Here is a 27,582-nt window from a genome sequence, read left to right as displayed (position 1 = left end):
CGTGCGACGGGGATCTGTGAAGCGGAGGGGAGGACGCCGCCCATCCTGGCTGAGGGGCCTTTAGTCATTTCTTTGGGCGTTCGGCAAACTCTGATTGGCACCTTATCCAAAGCCAGATGCAGGGCCCGGCATGAAACATCCACACCCTGTGCCCTTCGTGGAGCCATTAATTCGATGAAGGAGGCTGAGGATAAATAAATAGCAGTGATAGATGACGAAGCTGGGCGTGGTGGTGCGCGTTATGATTCCAGAACTTGGGAGCCTGAGACGGGGATCGCAGGATAGAAGCCAGTCTCAGCAACTCAGTCAGTGAGACCCTCAGGAACTTTTTATTTTGAACAGAGTCTCACTAAGTTGCAGAGGCTGGCCTCGACCCTACGATCCCCCTGCCCCAGCCTCCCAAGTCCTGGGATGACAGGCATGCACCACCATGCCCAGCTTTTACAAGAAGCCGCCATGTAGCCATTCTGCTCTTTTACACACACACACACACACACACACACACACACACACACGCCTGTCACAAGGCTCATGCTTTATTTCCATTAGACAGGTCGATATTCCATCTTTCCCATTAGATTTTAATCGCTTTTTCCAATGACCTCTGCCTCCTTCAACCCTGACAGTAAGTACTTAGTAAGCACCTGCTGAATACCTGTTGAACACAGAAAGGAATCCGTGGAGATATTTTCTTTTTTTTTTTTCTTTTCTTTCCTTTCTACCATTATAAAAGTGTCTGGGTTGACTTCCGCCTCCCTGCAGAGGATTAGAATAAATTAGAACCAAAACCCTACTGCCATTTCTCAACCAACTATGATAGTACAAGCATTCATTTTGCGTTTTACTTATTTAGAGCCCCGTTACGCCGGGAAGTGATCCAAGAGTCTGGGGAAATAAATCTCTCTGTCCCTATTGTACGCCTCCCGCCTCCCTCGGTCTCGCGGACCACCACGGCACAACAGCCGCCTGTCTTTGGTCAAACAGCTGTGCGCTGGCTGTCGGCAGAGGCTGGGTACAAAACTGGGAGTGGTTTCTTTTTTCAAATAAAAAAAACTATCTTAGCATAATCTGTTCATTGCACAGGGGACCTGACTGGGCTGTAAGTGCCAGGACCACCTAAGGGTTATGAGGCGGGAAGCCGTCCAGCCCACCCGGCAAGGAAGGCAGCCGGCCGCGGGGCCGTCGCTGGCCATCTTGGACGGGCCTCGGATCCTCTGGCCACGAACCCTGGTTTCCATCTGTATAAAGAGAGGATATTAAAACACGTCCCGAGCCGGGCGTGGGGGCACGGGCCTGTAATCCCTGCGCTTGGGAGGCTGAGACAGGAGGATCACGCAGGTTCAAAGCCAGCCTCAGCAACTTAGTGAGACCCTGTTTCAAAATAAAGAATAAAAAAAGGACTGGGACTGTAGCTCGGAGAATGTCCCTGGGTTCCATCCCCATTACTGCAAAAACAAACAAACAAACAAACAAAAAACCCCATGTATCCAGGAAGACAGATGGCATCTCCACTGTCCCTGGCAGACATCGCTAATCCATCGCCCATCACAGACATGGCCAGTCGATCCCAGCAGACTTCCGGAACCTTATCACAGCACCCATCCTTAAAGCCGTCACCTGTCAATCTGTCCACCACCAGACCCAGGGAGCCAGTGTTATAATATCTTCTTGTTTGTCTAAGAAGTCATAGAATGAGAGTTTTGTTGTTTTTGGTTTTTTTTTTTGGTACTGAGAATGGAACCCAGAGGCATTCTACCTCAGAGCTACACCCCTAGTCCGATTTTCTATTCTTTATTTTGAAACAGGGTCTCACTGAGTTGCGGAGGGCCTCACTAAGTAGCTGAGGCTGTCCACGAACCGCGATCCTCCGGTCTCAGCCTCCCAAATGCTGAGATGAGAAGCATGCGCCACCACGCCCGGCTGGAAGGACAGTTTTTTTTTTTTAATCTCAGAAACCTCCCTCTTTATCTGGAAGTCACCGCCCTGGCTGTGAAGGCCTCACAGCCCAGCCTGTGAAGTAACACCGGGGTGGTGAGGATGCGGGTGCCCTCCCAGCTCCTGTCAGCACCAAAGTGGCAGAAATACCGAGTGGGAGCCGGGCGTGGTGGCGCACACCTGTCACCCCAGTCCTTGGGAGGCTGAAACAGGAGGATCACAGGTTAGAGGCAGCCTCAGCAACTTAGACCCTCAGCCAGCTCTGTTTATCCAGATTTTTAACTTCGGGTGGGTAATTTTATTTTGGGGTGTTTTGATTTCCTTTTCTATAAAATGTGATCATTGGACTGTATGATCTGTGAGACTCCTGAATTAAAGATGGCGGACATTTGTTTCCGTGGGGATCAGCCACGCATGGTGGCGCACGCTTGTCATCCCCGCGCTTGGGAGGCTGAGACGGGAGGATGGCGCAGGTTCGAAGCCAGCCTCGGCTGGCTTAAGAGACCCTGATTCTAAATAAAATATAAAACAGGTCTGGGAGTGTAGCCCGGAGGTAGAAGGTCCCTGGGTCCCATCCCCAGTACCACCAAAGAAAGAAAGAAAGAAAGAAAGAAAAAAACCAACAAAAAATATCTCCGTGGGGATCAAGGCATAATGTCTAAGTGTGTTTGTCAAATTCTTTTTCCTCTTGGAATATGGTAAAAACTTGAGTCACATGGCTATAAATATTTGTTTTTGTGTTTGTTTTGTGGTCCTAGGAATTGAACTTAAGGACCATTCTGCCTATGAGCTACATCCCCAGCCATTTTAAATTAATTTTATTTTATCTGATTTTATTTTGAAGCAGGGTCTCTCTAAGTTGCTGAGGCTGGCCTCGATTCTGCAGTCTTCCCTCTCCGCTTCCCAAGTACTGGAATGACAGGCGTGTGCCACCGCGCCCGGCCACATGGCGTAAATAATCGTAATGGTTCTGTGGGAATGCTCTAGAAGAAAAACAGTCTGCTTTTCACGAGAAGCATGAGTTTCTCCAGACATATGTTGGCACGCAGTCTTGGCTGACCTTGCAGGAGCCTTCACCCAGCCTTTTATGCACAGCCTCGCTCGATCGCTACCACCTAGTCTAAATTTAGTGTTTTTGTTGTGCGGAGGTGGCGAAGGTGATGTTGGAGTTAAAATACAGGGAACCTTATTAAGTCGGCTACATTCAGAGATCTTGGGAGGCCTCCGGGTGATAAAAACCCCGGCCATGCCTTGCGTTAAGTAGAGTTATATAAGGCCTGTTGAATATTAATTTTGTAATGATTCACCTTACGGTTTTATGAGGCTGGATATAAAAAGATGCTGTGAATTATTGAGCCCGTGGTCTATAAAATGAAGTCTAGGGAAGAGAGAGAGTAATCAAGGAGAGAGAGAGAGAGAGAGAGAGAGAGAGAGAGAGAGAGAGAGAGAGATAGAGATAGATAGATAGATATCAGGCTAATTCAGCCCTGTGCCAAATCAGGACCCAAGCTTGTCTGTCTGTCTCTTTCTTTCTTTCTTTCTTTCTTTCTTTCTTTCTTTCTCTCTTTCTTTCTCTTTCTTTCCTCCTTTCCTTTCTTTCTACCTTCCTTTTCCTTCCTTCCTTCCTTCCCTCCTTCCTTTCTTTCTTTATATATGTAGAGGGCAGTGTGTAACTGAGGATCGAACCCAGGAGCATTCTACCTCCGAGTTACATCCCCGGCCCTTCTTATTTTTTATCTTGAATCAGGGTCTCACTAAGTTGCCGAGGCTGGCCTCAAACCTATGATCCTCCTATCACAGACTCCCAAGTACTGGGATGTCAGGTGTGTGCCGCCATGCCCGGCTCCCCTAGTTTCTTGGAACATTACATAAATGTACGCAATCTTCCCTTGGTACTTTGAAGAGATTAGTTTCAGGACCCCCCCCTATGGATACCAAAGTCTATAGCTTCTCAAGACCCTTATATAAAATGACAAAATATTAACACATTTTCCTGTATTTTTAACTCTTCTCTGGATTACTTATAATGCCTAATACGTTATAAATACATTATAAGGAGTCATCATACTTTATCGTTCAGGAAATAATGACAAGGAGAAAGAAAAGCCCATACATGTTCATTACAGACACAACTTTTATTTTTATTTTATTTTTATTTTTATTTTTTTTTTTTATTTATTTTTTTGAAACAGGGTCTCGTGCGCCACCACGCCCGGCATCAACTTTTATTTTTTAAAAAAAATATCCTTAGCCAGGCGTGGTGGCGCACGCCTGTCATCCCAGGAGGCTCGGGAGACGGAGACAGGAGGATCGCAGATTTGAGGCCAGCCTCAGAATCTTAGCGACTCAGTGAGACCCTGTTTCAAAAACAAACACTAAAAGGGGCTGGAGTTGTAGCTCAGAGGTAGAATGTCCCCTGGGTTCAGTCTCCAGTGCCAAAAAATATATTTCTTTTTGGGGCCATAGTTGTTCAGATCTGTGAGTGGGGAGTCCGCCGACATGAGAATCCAGCTGTTAAAAACACAGAGAATGTATACAAAAGAAAAAAGTAAATGTGGATACTTCCTACCAAATAATTATTCTCATGGCTCTTAGTTTAGCCTCTAAGTATATCTGACCCAAACGGTCTTGAATATTTTATAAAGTCTTTAACAGGTAACATTTTTTTCAAACTTCTTCTAAAATAAAGCAAGTGTGGGTGCCCTGACGCAGTTGCGTTTGCTCCTAGAGATTTCTTGGAAGGGTGCCTATTTGGGTTAATTATGGCTTAGAAATAACTCTGTCAATAATTTTGGAGCCCAGAAGTCTAAAAAAAAAAAAGTGCAGGGTGTTATTAAATATTTAAGAACTGCCTAATCTTCCCGTGTAGTTATGAGATTGCAGCTGAAATTGGATCCTTGAGCCATTAACCGTCTCGTTTAGAATCCCAGATCCAGTTTTTTTATATTACTATTAAAACTAATTTTAGATCTGGATACAGTGGCATTCACCTGTTACCCCAAGACTTGGGAGGCTGAGACAGGAGGATCACAGGTTTGCGGCCAGCCTCAGCTACTTAGCGAAACCCTCAGTGAGACCCTGTTTCAAAAATAAAAAGACTAAAAATAGGGCTGGGGGTGTAGCTCAGAGGTACAGTATCCCTGGGTTCCATCCCCAGTACCTCAAAAAATAAAAATAAAGAATAAAATATAGAGCTGGGGGTGTATCACAGAAGTAGAATGCCCCCAGGTCCAATCCCCAAGACTGAAAATAAAATCGCTATCTTGTGATTTTCTTTCTTTCTTTCTTTCTTTCTTTCTTTCTTTCTTTCTTTCTTTCTTGTACTGAGGGTGGAACCCAGGGGCTTTTCTACCTCTGGGCTATACTCCCAGACCTATTTTATACTTTATTTGGAAACAGGGTCTCACTAAGTTGCTGAGAGCCTCACTAAGTAGCTGAGGCTGGCTTCGAACCTGCGCGATCCCCCTGTCTCAGCCTCCCAAGCGCTGGGATCACAGGCCTGCGCCACCACGCCTGGGTTCATTTTATTTTGGGGGGGGGTAAGGGCACATGGACAGGGCTTGTACACGATCCTTTATCTGTTGCCGTATTTTTACCCCCGTGGGCTGTGGAGTGGAGGGCACGTGGGCAGAGGCAGCGCTGGAGGCCCAGGAAGCGCGCGAGCCGTCCCCGCGTTGAACTCCAGGAGCAGGCGGCTGCCCTTCTGCTCCATCCTCCGTCACCTGGAAGTTTCACCTGGGTTGACACTTTCCCCGCGCCGCTGCCGCTGCCGCTGCCTCCTAAGCCGTGAAGTTGTCACCCAGGGAAGCCAGGAGCTTGTCATCTGCGCGGCTGCTCAGCAGGGTGACACGTTCAACCGCTGGGGAGAGAATTTCAGTCGTCCTCATCCCCACCTCCGCCATCCTCAACGTGCTCCCCTCCTTTTATTATCTGAAAAAGAATTTTTTTACAACGACAAAATAGATATAACGTTAACGTTCTGTTCTAAAATGTATAACTCAGTAGCATGAAGCAATTCACAACCTCAGGCCACCATAGTCACCGTCCATTTCCAGAACCTTTTCACCATCTCGAGATGAAACGCCATTATCCCACGTAGAACAGCTTCCCCAGTCCTTTGTGTCCTGGTGGCCTCTCCTCCGAGCTACATCTATATGAATCTGCTACTCTAGGTCACTCGTGTGTTTGGAATCATTTGATACTTTTCTTTTGCTGTCTGGTTTTTTCCATTTGGTGTGATGTTTCCAAGATGCATCCGTGTTTTACCATGCGCTGGAATTTCATTCTTTTTAGGGTTGCATAATATTCCATTGTCCCACAGTTTATCTTGTCAGTGGACTCACCTTTTGTCATGAATTATCATCACCTTTTGTCTACTATCAATAATGCTACCATGAATGTAATTGTACAAGTATTGGCTCAAGTCCTCATAATTTCTAATGGCTCAGGAAATATACCCAGAGGAAGAAGTGCTAGAACATCTTTGGAAATACTGCAAACTTTTCTATAGCAATTATTCCATTTTACTTTTCATCAGCAATGCAAGGCAGTTCTAATTGTTCTATGTTATTATCAGTAGGTGTTATTTTCTGTTTCGTTTTTGTAAATAGCTACTCCTAGTGGCGTGAAGTGGTATCCCATGGTATTTTTTTCTACATTTTGTTTATAATCAGTGTTAAGAAACTGTTTGAAACCAGGGCCTTCAAAGAGGTGATGGGGTAAAACAAAACTTTCAGGACACAAACCGACTGATGTCCTTTTTTTAAATTAAATTTTTTTTGTGTGTGTGGTCCTGAGGATGGAACCCAGGGGCATTCTACTTCAGAGCTACACCCTCCAGCCCTATTTTTTATTCTTTATTTTGAAGCAGGGTCTCACTGAATTGCAAAGGGCCTCACTAAGTAGCTGAGGCTGTCCGTGAACAGTGATCCTCTTGTCTCAGCCTCCCAAATGCTGGGATTACAAGTGTGCGCCACCATTCCTGGCTGTCCATGTCCTTTTAAGAGGAAATATAGATACTAAAAGGGCCCCTGGAGGTGTGTGTACAGACGAAAGACCACACAGAGAGAGGGCATCAGGGTGGCCCTCCACAAGATGAGGAGAGAGGCCTCAGAGGTAGCTAACCCTGCCCACACCTTGGTCACGGACTTCCAAAAACTGAAAGAAAAGGTTATTTGTATAGTTAAGCCACTTAATCTGTGGTATTTTGTTATATCAGCCTGAGGTAACTAATACAGTGGGTATCCAAAGCCATCCACCCTCACCCCTCGACACCTGAATATCTCCACTCATCCCTGGGTTCCTGATATCACCAATATCTGTCACCAGAGTTTATGGATGAACTTTTATGCTCTAATGGCATTTACATACTGGTTATATTTCTAGCCCTTAAGACCCATCCCTTATGTATATTAAGAGTCACTCTCAAATGTTACGGACCGGGAGAGTATGGCTGTGGGGAAACTGTTCCCGAGGACCCCTGTTAGGGTCCCGGACACACTTTCCCTCAAACCACAACAAAACCCACAACGACCAAAAACAGAAAAAAAAAAAAAAAAAAACCCGTGGGTTCTTGTCCTGAGCTAAGAATAAATATGCATAGCTTGGACAGTTGCTGAAGATTTAAAGTTTATTAGAAAGATAGAAATACAGAGGATAGGTACAGCTCCATACCAGACTGGCATGGAGGGGAGACTCGAATAAAAATACACCCAAGGGATCGCACATGGACTCGACCATTTTTATACCCATGACCTCCATCTTGTTTGTGGTGAACGTCCCTGTAAGGTACCTCCTCCAGCAAGGCATGGCAAGGTGTCTCCTTTCATGAAGGTTGACCCCTCCTACCATCTTATCTAATCATGTAGATCTGTCTTTAGATAGAGAAAGGCCTAGCTCTCCTCTCCTATTGACTTGCTAATTACATTTAACTAAGTCAATCTAAGTTTCAGTAGCTCTTTGCTTCCTGACCAAAGCCAAGCCTTTCTCTCTCCAGGTCTGCCGCCATTTTGACACAATTATTTTTGAAATATGTTAATAATCAGAGCTTTCTCAAATCGTCCTAGGCCATTCTCAATACTGGTGCATCGAATAGGTTCCCATGATTCTCTTGGCTTATTTCTCTTTGGTTTTCTTCCGATGACTGTCTGTTCCACCTCCATTCCTGGGCTCTGATAGTTTTCAACTGCGTATTTATGTCCATGGTTTATTTTAGGCTTGTTACAGACTGGAAGTTGGTGTGTATAGGGCCACGGAAGCTGAGAATTTATTAGCCATGAGCAACCTCGTGCAAGGTGGCCAGATACTCATAAAATCATAAGGACCAAGAACATAAATGGAGAACTTATTTCATAGTACTGTTGGTAGTACTGCCCAAAGCATTACATGACTGTCTCCTTGTGAACATCAGCTCTCACTATAGAAAACTAATTCTGTTGGCGTGTTGATATCTAATTTAAAAATACCCAATATAAAATTAGCCTCAGGTACTTAATAAAGCCCTCTGCAACTCAGTGAGATCCTGTTTCAAAATAAGAAATAAAATCGGACTCCTGGGTTCAATCCCCAGTACTGAAAAAAGAAAAAAGAAAAAGAAAAAAAAAAAAAAGCCAGGCACCATCTTGGTTTTGGTAATCCTGAGACCAGGACTGCCCACCCTGATGGCCTTGACTAGAGATAGCTTAGAGATAGCTTAGAAACCTTCAGATCTCCTCCTGAGGCATGGATTCCACGAGCTGCGTGTCTAAGAAGCCAAATCGAGACCACGTCTTCAGTTTACAAAGGGTAGCCTTGTTTCTCTGTACTTTCTGAGAGTTCTACCCTACATTTCACCTGATGAGGTAGACTTGCAAAACTCTAATTAAACCGTAGCCAGCCAGGGGGGATTAGAAATGAATCGGAAGCGTTAGCAACAGGAGTTATCGTATCCCCCCCTCCACGTGGCTCCAAAATGAAGGTGAGTCTCTTTCCCCTCTGTTGCAGGATTTGGCGAGGTCTCGAGGTCTCCCCAAGAAAGGATGTAAAAGATGACGCTGGGGCCCAGCAGACAGGAGCCGGGGATCGCCAGAGCGGACGCAGAGGGACGGGAAGGGAAGGTGCAATAGCTAAAGGTAAGTGGAGAACAAACCCCGGACCCTTCTCCGTCTCAGAACAGGAAAGCGGGGGTGTGTGTGTGTGTGTGTGTGTGTGTGCACGCACCTGTGTGTCCGGTGGATGAGTTCATGTGGGGTCAGATATACGGTAAAATGCATCATCAGAACATTTGTATTACTAGCAATGAGGAAGAAAAATCGTAAATAGAGTTATTCCTCTATGTTCAAACAAAGCTAAACACCCAGAGTTGAATTAGACTTCCTCTTTTATTTATTTATTTTGGTACTGAAGATTGAACCCCTTGAGTCCTGAGCTGTTCTACCTCTGAGCTACGCCCCCACCCCTCTTTAAAAAAACATTTTTATTTCGAGACAGGGTCTCACTGAGCTGCTGAGGGTGGCTTTGAACCTGAGATCCTCCTGTCTCAGCCTCCCAAGTACTGGTATTAAAGGCATGCGTGCACCATCACACCTAGCTTAGACTTAACATTTAATAGAGATTCTTGTTCCGGAGAGAAAAACAGATAATGTTCTCTCTATGCCATATCTTAGACAAATTTTATATAGTGGACTGGGTAGAAACAGGCAAAGTGCTGGGAAGAATGTGGAGGACAGAGGGCCGCTCGGGATTAGGAGCCAGCCTTGGTGAGGAGGGAGAGGGTGCTTCAGGGACGGGATTTCTGTTGTTTGTGTGAAAGGGGAGAGAAACGTGTGCGGAATGGAGGGTGATACTCCCTTAACCCAGGGAGCAAAAGAGTCCTAGAAACTACAGCGAGCTCAGAGCATCTCCCCCTCCTCCCCCTCCTCCTCCCCCTCTCCTCCTCCTCCTTCTTCTCCTCCTCCCCCACCATCTCTCCTCCTCCTCCTCCTCCTCCTCCCTCTCTTCCTCCTCCTTCAACGCTGCATATTGGCTCCAGGAGCGTTCTATCTCCAGGCTACACTCCCCCTCCCCCGGCCCCGTTTTCCTTCTCTTATTTGGAAGCAGGGTCTTGCTAACTTGCTGGGGGCTGATGATCGTCACGATTCAAGTACCTTAGACTAAAAGGGTGCAGACTTAAATCATGGGAGTCCTTAATTACAAATAAGACCACCTCAGGCTCTGCCCAAAGCCTCTGGCTACCCTTGACCGCCCAGCCCCTAGAGCTGCGTCTGCGTCCGTGTGGCGTCCCCACAGCCGCCTATTGTCTCACTCTGCCCGCTCCTGCCACAGAAGATGGCTCTTATTTTTTTTTAATTTCTAGCGGTGGTGCACACCTGTCATCTCAGTACTTGGGAGGCCAAGACATGAGAATTGCAGGTTCAAGGCCAGCCCCAGCAACTTAGTGAGACCCTCGGCAACTTAAGAGACTGCTGCCCCCCCAAAAAAAAATTCAAAAGGTCTGGTAGCCTGGCGTGGTGGCACATGCTTGTAATCCCAGTACTTGGGAGGCTGAGACAGGAGGATCCAGGTTCAAGGCTAGTCTCAGCTACTTAGTGAGGCCCTTTGCAACTCAGTGAGACCCTGTTTCAAAATAAAGAAAAAATAGGGGTAGGGGTATAGTTTGGAGGTAGAATGCCCTGGGTTCCATCCCCAGTACCCCTCCAAAAAAATAAATAAAAGAGCATATATTTCATACCAGGGCACTGTGGTACACGGCCACCATCCCAGTCCTCTGGGGGCTGAGACGGGAGAATTTCAGATTTGAGGCCAGTCTTAGCAAATTAGTGAGACATGTAGCAACTTAAGAGACTTTGCTCAAAATTTAAAAAATTAAAAGACTGGTAGCCGGGCATGGTGGCTCACCCTTGTAATCTCAGCATTCGGGAGGCTGAGACAGGAGAATTGAAGTTTTTGGACAGCCTCAGCTACTCAGTGAGGCCCTTTGCAACTCAGTGAGACCCCGTTTCAAAATAAAGAATAAAAACTAGGGCTGGGGGTGTAGCTTGGAGGTTGAATGCCCCTGGGTTCCATCCCCACTACCGCAAATAAAATAAAACAAAATAAAGTGGCTGGCAATGTATCCCAGCAGTAGTTCAATCCCAAATTAATTCAATCCCAAGTAACTTGAGTTTAATCTTAAGTAACACACACACACACACACACTTCTTTCAGAAATTCTTAGAGACTTAGACACAGAATTGTCAAAGAGAGAAAAATACCTACAGTGTCTTACATATTATATAATAATATACATCGTGTGACATTAAAGTCCCCTTCTCCCCACCCCCAGAGTTATTTCTTTCCCACAAACGTCACTGAGGGGTCCGTGCTCTTCTGGACACACTTTGGGAATCTTTGAACTAGGGATTTTCCACCTCAACCACCAGGGGTCAGCTCAGCCTCTCCGGTTCTTTAATAATCTGACTAAGCAGCCAACAGTTTCTTTATTTCCCTTAGCACATCTGAGGCAGGCTGACATTTTCAAGTAGAATTTACTTTAAAAAAAAAAAAAAAGCTTTCAAGACTGAGTGAGAGAAGAAGGTACCCTATAAACAGTCACATTTTCATAATCTGTGAGTCTGAGCCCAAAGCCCAGCTCCCTGGGGCCAGTTCCGGATACAAGTTCCATTCGGCCTCCTGCCTAATGGTCCCTTCCATCTCTCCGCCCCAAGAGCAGCTGTGAATTCCTCTTGTTTTATGTTTGTTTTTTGGTTCTGGTGCTGAGGATTGGACCCAGGGGGCATCCTACCTCCCATCTAACCCCCCAGCCCTTTTTATTTTAAAAATAGGGTCTCACTAAGTTGCTGAGGGCCTCCCCAAGTTGCTGAGGCTGGCCTCCCACCCACGATCCTCCTGTCTCAGCCTCCCAAGTACCGGGATTACAGACACACTTCAGCTATTCGTTTGATACATGCGTTGAGATAGGCAGGTGCAAACCAAAGAACTGAATTCTTACTATTTGTCCCATTTTAATGAAATGAAAACAGCCACTTCAGACCAGCAGCGACCTGACGGCTCGGGGCACGAATACACTCAAAATTGCAAACCAGCCGGGCGTGGTGGCGCACGCTTGTCATCCCCGAGCTTGGGAGGCGGAGACAGGAGGATCGCGCAGGTTTAAAGTTTCAAAAATATAAAATAGGTCTGGGAGTGTAGCCCGGAGGTAGAAGGGCTTCCAGGAACCCCAGTACCACCAGAAAAATAAAATTATTTTTGCAAACCAGCCCGACGTCCAATTTGCCGACATTTAAAGATTGGGAGGTGTTGCCTCAAAGTTTGGGCTCTGGCTTGTCTGTCTGGGTAGTTGATGGGTGACACGCAGCCTCCACGGTGCCCTCCGAGACTCAGTCCCCAGCTCCCTTTGTACGACCTGCCTGGCCTTCATTGGGGTCTGCCCATGCAACCCTTAAGTTAATGCAGCCTGTGCTTTTCTGAAGCCCACAGTGGGTGATGCCCGGCCCCGGCCATCTTGTAATTATAGCACCTGGGCCGGCGTCCCTGACGGTGCCCCGTCCCTGCATTACCTTAAGGGTTGCATGTATTCGTGCCCCGAGCCGTAAGGTCGCTGCTGGTCTGAAGTGGCTGTTTTGATTTCATTAAAATGGGACAGATATTAAGAATTCAGTTCTTCAGTGTGCACCTGCCTATCTCAACGCATGTTTCAGATGAATAGCCCTTTGCAACTCAGTGAGACCCTGTTTCAAAATAAAGAATAAAAAATAGGGATGGGGGTGTAGCTCGGAAGTAGAATGCCCCGGGGTTCCATCCCCAGTACTGTAAAAAAAAATTAATTAATTAATTAAATGGACTTGGGGGGCGGGGTGAGTGTAGCTCAGAGGTAAAATGCTCCTGGGTTCAATCCCCATGTTTATGGAGTCGTGGCTTCTGATGTACCTATGTTTGCATTTTCATTTTTCCATGCTGTATCTCTTAAATTATTTGTTTTGATTATTAATCGTCTCTTATACCACGGAGTCACACGTATGGGAGACACCGGCCGTGAGTGTGGACGCCTCCCCCCTGTTCTCCTGGAGTTAAGCAGCTAATACACTTATGGCTTCTATTTTAGAAACCGGGGACAAATCCGCCAGGCAAACAAGTTCACGTCCTCTTAGCTCTGCCCCGGGGCCGACGTGCAATGGAGGCCAAACTGGGCTGTGAGTGTCTGAAAGGGCTTGAGGGAGCTAAGCCGCTTAGGAGCAGGCTGGGTACGGCCCAGGGAATCCCGCTGCCCGGCCAGACGCTCGGGACCGTCTCACTAAGATTAGGACGGTCACTCGGATCACACCGACATCGCGTAAAACTTGCTAATTCCCCACACCCTCGTCTTTTCTTTTCTTTCTTTTCTTTTCTTTCATCCCGGGGATGGAATCCAGGGGCACTGTACCTCTGAGCTGCACCCCCAGCCCTTTTTACTTAGAAACAGGGTCTCCCTACGTTGATTGTTTGTGATTGCCAATCTAACCGGAGCGAGACGAGACCTCAGGAGGGTCCTCGATAGACGAGGAATGGGCCCGCCACACGACCCAGCTGTATCACTCCTCAGTACCTCTCCAAAAGCATCAAAAGTAAAATGTTAACATCAATACCTGCATATCGGTGTTTATAGCAGACCAGTTCACCGTAGCCAGAATTCTGGAACCAACCCAGGTGTCCGTCCACAGATAGAGCAACTGTGGTCTGTGCACACCGTGGAATCATGCAGCCATGAAGAACAGAACGGTGTCCTCTGAGGGAAACGGATGGAGACAGAGAACAGGACGCTGAGTGACAGCGGCCCCGCAGGAGGCCGAGGGTCGTGTGTTTTCTTTCCAATGTGGAAGCTAGAGAGAAAATAGCAAAAGAGACTTCAGATATATGGGGAGAGAGAGAGACCAGTAAATCGCGGAAGGGGATTTGTGGAGGGAGGCGAGGAGGGGGAAAGGAGGTGTAAGGAAAGAAAGGGCTCAGAGGATGCCGGTCCGTCCGTGAAGGCATCGCTGCAGCGGGAGGAGGCGGGTGGGGCCACACAGAGGGAACCCACCAGGAGCTGTGCGCCCTGGAGACCGCCGCTCGGAACCTCGCCATGTTGTATAACTACCGTGCACCCATAAAACTATTATTATTATTTTTTTTTTTGCGGGTCCGGGGATGGAACCCGGGGCATTCGACCTCCGAGCGACACCAGCTGCCCTGTTTTTTATTCTTTATTTTGAAAGCGGTCTCACTGAGTTGCAGAGGGCCTCACTAAGGAGCCGAGGCTGGCCGCGAACCGCGATCCTCCGGTCTCAGCCTCCAGAACGCTGGGATGACAAGCGTGCGCCGCCACGCCCGGCTTCTTTTTTATTTTTTATTTGGAAGCAGAGCCTCACTGAGTTGCTGAGGCTGGCTGAGCACCTGCGATTCTCCTGTCTCAGCCTCCCAAGTACTCGGAGGATAGGTGTGCACCACCGCGCCCAGCTTTATATTTTATTTTGACTCAGGGTCTTCCCAAGCCACCAGGCTGGCCTCTAACTGTGGCCGTCCTGCCTCGGGAGGGATTGCAGCTGGGATTACAGGCGTGCGCCCCGGCGTCTGGCTATAAAGGAAGCTTTTTAGGGTCAGGGCGCCCTTCCATTTCCTCCGTGCTAATTCTTTCAGGAGCGAAAGCTGTCTTGTCTTTCTTGTTGTTGACTCCGGACCAGAACACACAGCAGTCTTCTCTGTTTGCCTCTCAAAGGCTGCGATGGCCGCTGAAGGCAGCATCCGAGGGGGTCACAACTGTTTTCCCAACTCTAAAACACCACCGGCACCAAAGTTCATGCCAGGCTGCCTTTTTTTTTTTTTTTCCTTAGAGCTGATCCGTTTTGATCTGTTAACTTCAGCTCTAAAGTTAATTTTAGGGTAGCAAGAGACAAGAATCACTTTTATGTCCTTTTTTTTTAATATCCTGACTTGTCTTTTTATGTTACTATTATTGCTAAGGGCCAAACATTTGAAATCCCTAGCAATGATCTTACAAAACTATTCTTCTTCTTCTTCTTCTTCTTCTTCTTCTTCTTCTTCTTCTTCTTCTTCTTCTTCTTCTTCTTCTTCTTCTTCTTTTTTTTTTTGGTGGTACTGGGGTTCCTGGAAACACTTCTACTTCCGGGCGACACTCCCGGGCCTATTTTTTTTTAATATTTTTATTTGGAAACAGGGTCTCTTAAGCCGGCGCGGCTGGCTTCGAACCTGCGCGATCCTCCCGTCTCCGCCTCCCAAGCGCGGGTTTTACAAGCGCGCGCCACCACGCCCGGCCTCATAGGAAACCATTCTGTATTTCAGTGATCCTGGTGGCGCACGCCCATCACCCCAGTGACTGGGAGGCTGAGACAGGAGGACCGCAGGCTTGCCGCCAGCCTCAGATACTTAGTGAGGTTGCCGGCAATCTAGCAAGACCTTGTTTCCAAATAAAAATAAAATTGGAAGCCGGGCATGGTGGGGCGTGTTCATAATCCCAGTACTTGAGTGGCTGAGACAGGAGGATCGCAGGTGCGAGGCCAGCCTCAGCCTTTTAGTGACACCCTCAGCAACTTAGCAATAAAAATTGAATTCAATAAAAAATTGAATTCAATAAAAATTGAATTCAATAAAAAATTGAATTCAATAAAAATTTAATAAATAATTTCAATTTAAAATAATAGGTAAGCCAGGCGTGGTGGCGCACGCTTGTCATCCCAGCATTCGGGAGGCTGAGACCGGAGGATCGCGGTTCGCGGACAGCCTCAGCTACTTAGCGAGGACCAAAATAACTCTCCGCACTTGGCCTTGGGGAAATGTTGAGAAAATCAGCCCTGCTGTCAGTGAAGCCGCCTTTATTTGTTTAGGGAAAAAGAAAGCGGTGCCTGTAGGCCAACCTGTGACAGTGTTATTTTTGTGGGGTTAAGAGCGGAGGTGGGTCACAGGATTGATACTGTTTCTTCTGCTGTGCAGGCCAATGGATTAGTGTTATTTTTGTTACTGCGGATGTTCCTGGTAATGAGGTATAAATACAAAATGACAAATAATGGCGGTGGGGGTCACAAGATAGATACCTTTCCTTCTAATGACCTGGGCTTCCTTGGATGCAAGGGACTTTCAAATGCTTTTACATTTTACCCATGACATTTTGTGTGTGTGGTACTGAGGGTGAAACCTAGAGGCTTTTCTACCTCCGGGCTATACTCCCAGACCTATTTTATATTTTATTTGGAAACAGGGTCTCAACTAAGTAGCCGAGGCTGGCTTCGAACCTGCGCGATCCTCCTGTCTCGGCCTCCCAGGCGCGGGGATGACAAGCGTGCGCCCCACGCCCGGCTTTCTTTTTTCTTTTTTTGTGGTACTGAGGATGGAACCCGGGGCTTTCTACCTCTGAGCCACACCTCCAGCCCTGATCGTCCCTCCTTCCTTCCTCTCTCTCTCTTTCTCTCCCCTTTCTTCTTTTATTTTGTACGGGGTTTGAAGCCAGGGGCTTTCTACCTCTGAGCGACATGACCAATCTATGGTGATGCTGCTGATGATTGCTATAATTATTATTGTGATATGTATGTAGTGCTGGGGATTGAACCCAGGGGTGTTCTACCTCTGAGCTACACCCCATCCTATTATTATTATTATTATTATTATTATTTATTATTATTATTATTAGGCACTGGGTTTTGAACCCAGGGGTGTTCTACCTCTGAGCTACACCCATCCTATTATTATTATTATTATTATTATTATTATTATTAGGCACTGGGTTTTAAACCCAGGGGTGTTCTACCTCTGAGCTACACCCATCCTATTATTATTATTATTATTATTATTATTATTATTATTTATTAGGCACTGGGTTTTGAACCCAGGGGTGTTCTACCTCTGAGCTACACCCCCAGCCCATTATTTTATTTTTATTTATTTATTTATTTATTGCCATACTGGGGATGAAACCCAGGGACATTCTAACTCTGAGCTCCACCCCCAGCCCTAATTTTATTCTTTATTTTGAAACAGGGTCTCACTGAGTTTCAAAGGGCCTCACTAAGTAGCTGAGGCTCGCCTCAAACTGCGATCCTCCTGTCTCAGCCTCCCAAATGCTGAGATTACAAGGGTTCGCCACCTTGTCCGGCTTTTTCTCTCCTCCTCCTCCTCCTCCTCCTCCTCCTCCTCCTCCTCCTCCTCCTCCCTCCTCTTCTTCTTCTTATTATTAGGCATTGAAGATTAACCCAAGGGCATCCTACCTTCTGGCTACCCCCCTCCAGCCCTATTTTTATTTTTACCTTAAAGCAAGGTCTCACCGAGCGCCGAGGGCCTTGCTAATTATCTGAGGCCGGCCTCCAACCTGCGCTCCTCCTGTCTCAGGCTCCCAAGCACTGGGATGACAGGCCTGTGCCGCCCCGCCCGGCCCCACAGTTTCTGAGCCTGTAGCAGTCCTGTATCCCCATCAAGCCCCCCAGCGATGCTGATATGGCTGGGCCGGAAACAGCATTCAGAGAACCCTGTTATACTGCACCCCAGTCTCGGAAAAGTAGCAGGAGAAAGACAAGTAAATATGGCCAAGGGGGACCTGACCGCGTGGGCCGGGCCCCTGCACACCTGGCTGCCTGCAGCGGTAGTGGGTAAAGCTCTCTCCTCGGGGACGGCATCACGCGGCAGAGGCAGCTCACCCAGAGGACGTGTTATTCTTGTATTCCCTTGGCTACCCGGCATTTCCGAGAACATGATCATTAGGAAAGATATAGGTAACCCGGGTGTGATGGCGCACGCTTGTAACCCCAGCATTCGGGAGGCTGAGACAGGAGGATCACGGTTGGTGGGCAGCCTCAGCTACTTAGTGAGGCCCTCAGCAACTCAGGGAGACCCTGTTTCTAAATAAAGAATAAAAAATAAGACTGGGGGTGTAGCTTAGAGATAGAATGCCCCTGGGTTCCATCCCCAGTACTGAAAATAATTAAATAAATAAATAAATAAATAAATAAGTAAATAAATATGGCTTGGGTGTAGTTTTGAGGTAGAAAGCCCCTGGGTTCCATCCCTTGCACCAAGAATTTTGTTCTTAAAGTTATCTAAGCTGGGCACAGCGGCACACGCCTGCGATCCCAGTACTTGGGAGGCCGAGACAGGAGGCTCGCAGGTTGGCGGCTGGCCGCGGCTACTTAGCGAAACTCTCACAAACTAAGCAAGGCCCTGTTTCCAAATAAAAATAAAATCGGGCTGGGGTGTGGCTTGGAGGTAAGATGGCCCTGGGTTTGATCCCCGGGTCTTGGGTCCCCATAACCGAGCCCAACAAAAACTCCTAGGTTTTTTTTTTTTCCCCCTCCCCAGAGTTGTAAAAGAAAAGCACCTTTTAAAAGTGTTCTGATTACAGCCACTTTGAAAACAAGGGGCACTTTGAGGACAGATCTGTGTTTCTCTTTTGAAGGCTTGAGTTTCACCCGAGTTAAGATTCTAACCGCACATTTGAAACCTGAAATAAAGCCGATGGGCTTGTCGATAGCCGGCCCTGGGGCCTCCTGGCTGGTCGGGGAGAAAGGCTTCCAGAAGCTTTGGCGTCTTCTCCTTCTACACCCAAGAGCAAAGATAAAAACCCAGGTGTGAAAACGTCAATTGAATCCAGACCGTCGCCCTACAGGTGGATGCGGAGAAAACCCCATCCATCCCTAACCCTGCTGCTAAACCCTCATCCCTAAACCCTCGTTTTGCGATGAGGAATAATGTAGGGTGCTGGGCGCGGTGCACACGCCTGTCATCCCGGTCCTTGAGGGGCCACGACGGGAGAATTCGCAGGTTCAAGGCCAGCCTCAGCGCCTTAGTGAGCCTCTTAGCAACTTAGGGAGACACTCTGTTTCAGAAATATTATTTTTAAGGGGCTGGGGGTTGTAGCTCAGAGGTAGATAACATGTTCCTGTGTTCAATCAGAAAGAAAAAAAAAAGAAAGAATGGAAGGGAGGAAGGAAAGAAGGAAGGAAGCTATCAGTTCCAAAGGGGATGACTTAAACGATTTCTTGAGTGGGGGAACTTGTTTTTTGTTTGTTTGGTTGGTTGGTTGTTTTTTGTCCCCGTGTTTATTGTAAGTGGAGATTAATCTGTTCCTTAAAAAAAAAAAATTGTCAAAAAAATTTTTTTTGGGTCAGGGCAGCTGAATTTTTCTAGAAAGAAACCAAAGACCCCCCCCCCCCAGGGCCTTCAGTTTTTCAGCAGACTCCTAGCTCCCCAGCCCCCCTTTTCTCCTGGGCTCTCTCTCTGCTGCTCCCACCGGCAGGTGGTCGTTCCTGGGAGGCCCCCGGGGGCGCTCCGCCGCGCAGTTACCCAGCCAAACCAGGAAAACATCCCGGGCCGGTCCCCCAGGACCCAGGTCCAGGGGGAGGCTGCGTGGACACGGTATTTTTCTCCCGCATTCTCCTCTCGGTTCTGCCTCCGCGGCTCCTCGGAGGTGTTTCTGGGCGCTGCGCGGTGCAAAGCGCCCCAGGAAGCCCGTCCTGCACAGAAGAGCGGGGTCCCCATGGCTGAGCCTTTGGGGCGCGCTCCTGCAGCTGGGCCCCCGCCCCTGGGGAGCTGCTCCGCCCCCCCGGAGCCCTGGGGGAGTCCTGAGCTCCTCCCCTCCTCCCTGGGCCCCGGCTGCCCGCGCCCCAGGAGCAGGGCGCCCGGCTGCCGAGCCCTGCAGCGGCTGCAGCCATGGCCTCGGCGTTCACCTGCGGCGTGGAGGACCTGCTGTTCGCGGGCAGCCGCTTCGTGTGGAACCTGACCGTGTCCACGCTGCGCCGCTGGTACGCCGAGAGGCTGCGGGCATGCCAGCAGGCGCTGCGGACCTGGTGCGGGCTGCGGGACGTGTACCAGGTGAGCGCCCGCCGCGGCCACCTGTGCCCCGCAGCCCCGTGCTCGCTATTCGCGACTCGGGATTCGCGGGCGCCCTGCAGCGGGGGCTGGGGGTGCCAGGGGGGGGGGAGCGACTCACCGCCAGGCCCCCGCGTTTGCAGAAGTCCCAGCCGAGAGCTGGGGGCTGCAGCGGGCGGCTGGGACGCGCCTTTGACATTTCGGGGTCTGGGGGTGCAGGGCAGACCCCAGGGCCTCATGCGGGCTGGCGCTGGAGTGGGTCTGTCTGCTTCTTCTTCTTCTTCTTCTTCTTCTCCCCCCCCCCCCTGGACTCCAGTTTTCCATCCAGCTTGCAAGGTGGAGCCAGGAAAAGCGGGTGCCCCGCCTGCCAGCTTAGGGGAGAAAGGCGGGTTGGGAGTTTGTGGGGTCCCGGGCCCCTCCTGGGTGATGGATTCCCTGCTGGTCGCACAACAGCGGCTCTTTTTTATTTATTTTCTGGGTCTCACTCTGCGCAGCAGCTTGGTTCAGCTCAGAGACCAATCCTGGACCCTGGGAAAGAGGCTGGCCTTTAAAAAAAAAAAAATAGTAATTTTTAAATGACTCTTTCTTTTACAGGATGTAAAAGTCCTGTGCTTTCTTTGCTAACTTTTTTTTTTTTTTTAAACTGGAGATTGAACACCCAGGGCCTTTCCACCTCTGAGCCACAGCCTCGGCCTTATTATTATTATTTTTTAAATTTTGAAACCCGATCCTGCTAAGAGGCCGACGGTCTCACTGGGTTGGCCGTCCTCCCGCCTCAGCCTCCGGAGTACGGAGACCATATAGGTGTGCACCACCATGCCTGGCTTGCTAACGTCTCTGAGGTTGTTTTTTTTTTTTTTTTTTTTTTTTAAGGCACTGTTAAATTAGGAGGATTATATCTGGGTTTATGGGACTGTATATCATTTTCTTTTCCCGTGATATGGGATAGCTTTACTTGCCATTCTTAAGATCCGCCCTATACCGAACCCTGTTGTCATAGGGCTGGGATTTGCGTCTTCCTATCTGGTGTCCCATACGTGACCGAACAGGTGTTTTTCACAAGTCAGGGTCTCCCCATCACTCAGACTAAAATAAAAGGCCAGCGTCTAAGGTTTATACTGTAAAAGTCTCCAGGGCCAGCCCTCCCTCCCCTGAGCCACGCTTGTTAAAATGCGAGGGGGGTTTCTCTGGCGGTGCCGCTCCCTAGAACACACCTGTGATTTCCTGAATTTCAAATGAAACCCAAAAGCCACGCAGAGATCCGGGCAGCGTGCGGGGCTTGGAGAGTACTACGGAGCCCTGGACGCCTCCCGGCTGGCCGGCCCGGGCAGCTCTCTGGCGTTTTGGAGCCAGAGATGGGTCTGTCTTCCTAAAGCCCTTCCCCCCCCCCTTGGGTTTGGCTTACGGGATGAGGGCACCTCCTTCGTGTCAGTTATTTATTTATTTATTTTTATTTTTTTTTTTTTTTTAACGCTCAGGAAACTTTCAAAGACGGGACGCAAACGCCGTAGCCAATCAGAGAGGCTCCAAGCCTCACTCCCAAAGGATTCAGGGGATTTATGGCTTAACTCTAATGCGGTTACCGACCAATTCAAAAATGAAAGCTTTAGAAACCGCCAGACCCTACGAGTCCTTTATGGGGTTGACCAATAATGAATTTTTTTTCCAGCACAACTTCAGTTTGAAAAGACTAAGCTCCTGAAAGATATATTCTGTACAACGGTTGGGGATCGAGTCAGTACCTCTCACGATCAGAGCGTCTCGTAGAATGACGGCTTATGAGTCTTGAGTCATAAGTAGAAAAAAAAAAATGACCGGTAAGCTTAAAGTCTCCGGTGTCTTTGGAGAAATAAGATTCTAAGAAAAAAAAATTTTTTTTGCAGCCTTAGGAGAACCGTGGTGTTCTTAACTGTAGCAGACTTACTCGTGTCCAAAGAAAGATCACTTTTTATTTATTTATTTTATTTTATTTTGTGTGTGTGTGTGTGTGTGTGTGTGTGTGTGTGTGTGTACTGGGGTTCCTGGAAGCCTTTTTCCCTCCGGGCTACACTCCCAGACCTATTTTATTTTATTTTATTTTATTATTTTTTATTTTTTTTTTGGTGGTACTGGGCGTGGAACCCAGAGGCTTTCTACCTACGGGCTATACTCCCAGACCTATTTTATATTTTATTTGGAAACAGGGTCTCACTAAGTTGCTGAGAGCCTCACTAAGTAGCTGTGGCTGGCTTCGAAACTGTGCGATCCTCCTGTCTCAGCCTCCCAAGCGCGGGGATTACAAGCGTGCGCCACCACGCCTGGCCCCAGACCTATTTTATATATTTTTATTTGGAAACAGGGTCTCTTAAGCCAGCGCGGCTGGCTTCGAACCAGCGCGATCCTCCTGTCTCCGCCTCCCAAGCGCGGGGATGACGAGCGTGCGCCACCGCGCCCGGCTGAAAGATCACTTTTTAAAAGACTGAGGAAGAAAGAAACTTAAATTATATAGGATAGAAAGGGAGTGAAAGAAAATGACTTATACCCGGAGCCTCAAGTTAAATAGATAAGTAAGTAGATCCTGCCTCTACCTAAATAGGACCGTGGATAAGTTAATCCACCACCATGTGCAAAGTGGGGGATATAATAGTACTCAACTCAGAGGCTGATAAGAAAAATCATATCTAAGCTATTTAGCTGCTTAGAGATTAAGAATCTCTGTAAATGTTATTTCCATCAGCTACAATTTTTTTGTGTGCGGTACTGGGGATGGAACCCAGGGGCATTCTACCTCTGAGCGACACCCCCAGCCCTATTTTTTAATCCTTTCTTTCTCTCTTTCTTTCTTTCTTTCTTTCTTTATTTATTTTGTGGGTCTGGCGATGGAACCCAGAGGCATTTGACCTCCGAGCTACACCCCCTGCCCAGTTTTTTATTCTTTATTTTGAAATAGGGTCTCACTGAGTTGCAGAGGGCTTCACTAAGTGCCCGAGGCTGTCCGTGAACCGTGATCCTCCGCTCACACCCAATGCTGGGATTACAAGCGTGCGTCAACACGCCCGGCTTTATTCTTTATTTTGAAACCGGGTCTCACTGAGTTGCAGAGGGCCTCACTAAGTAGCTGAGGCTGTCTGTGAACCACGATCCTCAGGCCTCAGCCTCCCGAATGCTGGGATTATAAGCGGGCGCCACCACGCCCAGCCAAGAAAGAAAACTTTATTTATTTATTACTTACTTATATATTGAGATGGGTCTCACCAAGTTGCTGAGGCTGGCCTCAAACTTAAGAGAGCCCCCTGCTTCGGTCTCCTAAGCTGTTGGGATTTCAGGCCTGCACCAGCACATCCATCTATGAAGAAGATTTCTTATATCCATCCACTGTCAAAAAAAAAAAAAACCCTCCCATTTTACACAGTGGGAGGCCCATCTGGGGTGCACGCCCACCCCAAGACCAGGAGCTTATGGGACAATTTCTCAGCGGGAGTGAGAAATGGCCCAAAAGGGGCAGAAATTGAGGAGAGAAGGGGTGGTAAATAAACCTTCTGTGTCTATATGCAAATCACAGCTGTACGCACATATACACATGTGTCTGTGGCACTAAAATTGGAGGTTTAGCAGCACATGGTGGCCTGTAGCTATAACCCCAGTACTTGTGAGGCTGAGACAGGAGAATTTCAGGTTCGAGGCCAGCCTCAGCAACTTAGTGAGACCTTCAGCAACCCAGTGACCCTGTTTCAAAATAAAAGGTAAATAAAATAGGGCTGGAAACCGGGCGCAGGTGCGCACACTTGTCATCCCCGTGCTTGGGAGGCTGAGACAGGAGGATCGCGCAGGTTCGAAGCCAGCCTCAGCTACTTAGTGAGGTTCTCAGCAACTTAGTGAGACCCTGTTTCCAAATAAAATATAAAATAGGTCTACCCAAAGGTAGAAAAAGCCCCTGGGTTCCACCCCCAGTACCACCAAAAAAAAAAAAAAAAAAAAAAAAAAAAAATAATATATATATATATATATATATATATATATATATATATATATATATATATATATGGCTGGGGGTGTATCTCAGAGATATAATGTCCCTGGGCTTAACTCCTAGTACCAACAAATAAATAAATCAGGAATCTCAAACCTAGTACTGTCTGAGCAGAAAATAGTTCTGGCTCCCCAAGGTAGGGGTAAGGCTAATGCACAGATATCCTTGTATTTCGCCGCGGTGGTTTGAGTTTCGGGTGCGGGGCCTCCCGAGAACACCTCGGTGCCAGCCCCTCATTGTGAATTCGGAAGCTTCGCGGGGAAATAAGCCAGGGTACTGCTCGGCACACACCGGAGAGTTCCATATTGTTTTTTCCTTAATCATCCTGCCGAAGGTGTCGTTTTTCTTGCTTCTGCTCTGAACAGTCTGGTTTGTGGAGGAATCCCAAGCTCAGTCTCTCGGGGGAGAGAAATCAGGGAGGGCGGGAGGGATCTGCGACCTGGGATGCCTGGCAGTCCCGGGCTCTTTTGTTTATCTTAATACGCTTCCCACCTGATCATAGGAGTTTGGCACCGGCCTTACCGCCTTGGCAGAGAAGCCGGGAACACCTAATTTCCTTGGGATTGAACGCTTCCTCCTCGTCTTGATATTGGACTTAATCTGCCAACAAAGCATGAATAATTAAAGTGCTCGTTAGAAGGCAGCGCTGGAGTCGCGCCGCTAAACACGCCCCAGGCGGAGGCTGTGGGCCTTCTTTCAGCAAAGGCTTGTCCAGTACGCGAGGGCTTGAATTTGGTTCAAGGAGCAGATCGGAGAACTCACCTTTAAACTATTTGAAACCGGGACCGTTCTACCTCCAAGCTATATCCACAGCCCTGTTTTTTAGATTTTTTTTTTTTTGAAGATTTAAAGAAGTTTGTTAAAAAGATAGAAATACAGAAAATAGAAATACAGAAAATAGTTATAGCCCCATGCCAGAATGGCATGAGAGGGAGGGTGATCCGGGCCAATTCACCATTCACCCCCCCCATTTATTTTATTTTATTATTTTGAAACAGGGTCTCACTAAGTGCCCGAGGGCCAACCCGCGGTCCTCCCGTCTCGGCCTCCCAGGTTCTGGGATGACAGGTGTACCTCCCCTCACCTGCTCAACTCCCGATACTCGCCCCCACCCTCCCCAGCGATGCCGGCCTTGCCGCCCCCGTCCTGGCCCCAGGGCCTGGAACACCGCTTCCTGACGGCTCCCTTAGGAGTCACCCGGCCGCGGTGAGCCAAGACGTGCCTTTTGTCCAGCAACCTCTATCTCCGCCCTGACTCTATGGCTGTGTTTGCCGACGAGCTCGTCCCCTGTGTGAACAAAGTCGGCTTCACGGCTTAAGAAACCTGCCGAGCCAGGCCGGGTAACACATGCCTGTAATCCCAGTACTTGAGAGGCTGAGATGGGAGGATTCCAGGTTCAAGGCCAGCCTCTGTAACTTAGCAAGACATCTCCCCAACAACTTAGACCCCCAGCACTTAGTGGGACCTTCATCACTCAGTGAGACCCTTGGCACTTAGTGGGACCTTCATCAACTCTGTGAGACCCCCAGCACTTAGTGGGACCTTCATCTACTTAATAAAACCCTCAGCACTTAGTGGGACCTTCATCTACTTAATAAAACCCTCAGCACTTAGTGGGACCTTCATCTACTTAATAAAACCCCCAGCACTTAGTGGGACCTTCATCTACTTAATAAAACCCTCAGCACTTAGTGGGACCTTCATCAACTCTGTGAGACCCTCGGCACTTAGTGGGACCTTCATCCACTCAGGAGACCCTTGGCACTTAGTGGGACCTTCATCCTCTCAGTGAGACCCTTGGCACCTAGTGGGACCTTCATCACTCAGTGAGACCCTCGGCACTTAGTGGGACCTTCATCCACTCTGTGAGACCATCGGCACTTAGTGGGACCTTCATCCACTCTGTGAGACCATCGGCACTTAGTGGGACCTTCATCTACTTAATAAAACCCTCAGCACTTAGTGGGACCTTCATCTACTTAATAAAACCCTCAGCACTTAGTGGGACCTTCATCAACTCTGTGAGACCCTCGGCACTTAGTGGGACCTTCATCCACTCAGGAGACCCTTGGCACTTAGTGGGACCTTCATCCTCTCAGTGAGACCCTTGGCACCTAGTGGGACCTTCATCACTCAGTGAGACCCTCGGCACTTAGTGGGACCTTCATCCACTCTGTGAGACCATCGGCACTTAGTGGGACCTTCATCAACTCTGTGAGACCCCCAGCACTTAGTGGGACCTTCATCCACTCAGTGAGACCCCCAGCACTTAGTGGGACCTTTATCAACTCAGTGAGACCCCCAGCACTTAGTGGGACCTTCATCTACTTAATAAAACCCTCAGCACTTAGTGGGACCTTCATCCACTCAGTGAGACCCCCAGCACTTAGTGGGACCTTCATCAACTCTGTGAGACCCCCAGCACTTAGTGGGACCTTCATCTACTTAATAAAACCCTCAGCACTTAGTGGGACCTTCATCCACTCAGTGAGACCCCCGGCACTTAGTGGGACCTTTATCAACTCAGTGAGACCCCCAGCACTTAGTGGGACCTTCATCTACTTAATAAAACCCTCAGCACTTAGTGGGACCTTCATCCACTCAGTGAGACCCCCGGCACTTAGTGGGACCTTCATCTACTTAATAAAACCCTCAGCACTTAGTGGGACCTTCATCCACTCAGTGAGACCCTTGGCACTTAGTGGGACCTTTATCAACTCAGTGAGACCCCCAGCACTTAGTGGGACCTTCATCTACTTAATAAAACCCTCAGCACTTAGTGGGACCTTCATCCACTCAGTGAGACCCTCGGCACTTAGTGGGACCTTCATCCACTCAGTGAGACCCTCGGCACTTAGTGGGACCTTCATCCACTCAGTGAGACCCTTGGCACTTAGTGGGACCTTCATCACTCAGTGAGACCCTCGGCACTTAGTGGGACCTTCATCACTCAGTGAGACCCTTGGCACCTAGTGGGACCTTCATCACTCAGTGAGACCCTCGGCACCTAGTGGGACCTTCATCACTCAGTGAGACCCCCGGCACTTAGTGGGACCTTCATCACTCAGTGAGACCCTCGGCACTTAGTGGGACCTTCATCACTCAGTGAGACCCCCGGCACTTAGTGGGACCTTCATCACTCAGTGAGACCCTCGGCACTTAGTGGGACCTTCATCACTCAGTGAGACCCTCGGCACTTAGTGGGACCTTCATCACTCAGTGAGACCCCCGGCACTTAGTGGGACCTTCATCACTCAGTGAGACCCCCGGCACTTAGTGGGACCTTCAGCACTCAGTGAGACCCTCGGCACTTAGTGGGACCTTCATCACTCAGTGAGACCCTCGGCACTTAGTGGGACCTTCATCCACTCAGTGAGACCCTCGGCACTTAGTGGGACCTTCATCCACTCAGTGAGACCCTCGGCACTTAGTGGGACCTTCATCACTCAGTGAGACCCTCGGCACCTAGTGGGACCTTCATCACTCAGTGAGACCCTCGGCACTTAGTGGGACCTTCATCACTCAGTGAGACCCTCGGCACCTAGTGGGACCTTCATCCACTCAGTGAGACCCTCGGCACTTAGTGGGACCTTCATCACTCAGTGAGACCCTCGGCACTTAGTGGGACCTCACCAACTTCACAAGACGCTGTCTCACAACGCAAAGGGCCGAGGAGTAGTGAGAACTGGGTTCAGCGGAGGAGGAGCCCGGGCGCCGTCCTCAGTCCGGGCCGCGTGAGCCCGGGCCGGCTCCTCTGGGGCCCGATTCTGGGGAAGCAGCGTGTGGCAGCCCACGGGCTCGCCGAGGCCTGGTGTCCTTCCACGGGGCCGCGTGCC

The 27,582-nt window shown here is 48.6% G+C and overlaps 1 protein-coding gene across 1 annotated transcript in view; it reads left to right on the top strand.

Moving 5' to 3' along the window:
* Positions 1-19,578: 19,578 nt before the first annotated feature.
* The window catches only part of FRMD4B (FERM domain containing 4B), a gene marked incomplete at both ends in the record, with an annotated part of 90,866 nt that continues 82,862 nt past the window's right edge, over positions 19,579-27,582 (top strand). Inside the window, one exon of the mRNA XM_080718207.1 lies at positions 19,579-19,740. Within this exon, the coding sequence (XP_080574333.1) occupies positions 19,579-19,740 (162 nt within the window). The remainder of the gene's footprint in view (positions 19,741-27,582) is intronic.

The sequence above is a fragment of the Muscardinus avellanarius genome (genome assembly GCF_963383645.1).
Source record: "Muscardinus avellanarius genome assembly, chromosome: 22".
In the NCBI taxonomy this organism is placed as follows: Eukaryota; Metazoa; Chordata; class Mammalia; order Rodentia; family Gliridae; genus Muscardinus; species Muscardinus avellanarius.
This window is presented reverse-complemented; position numbering and strand designations above follow the sequence as displayed.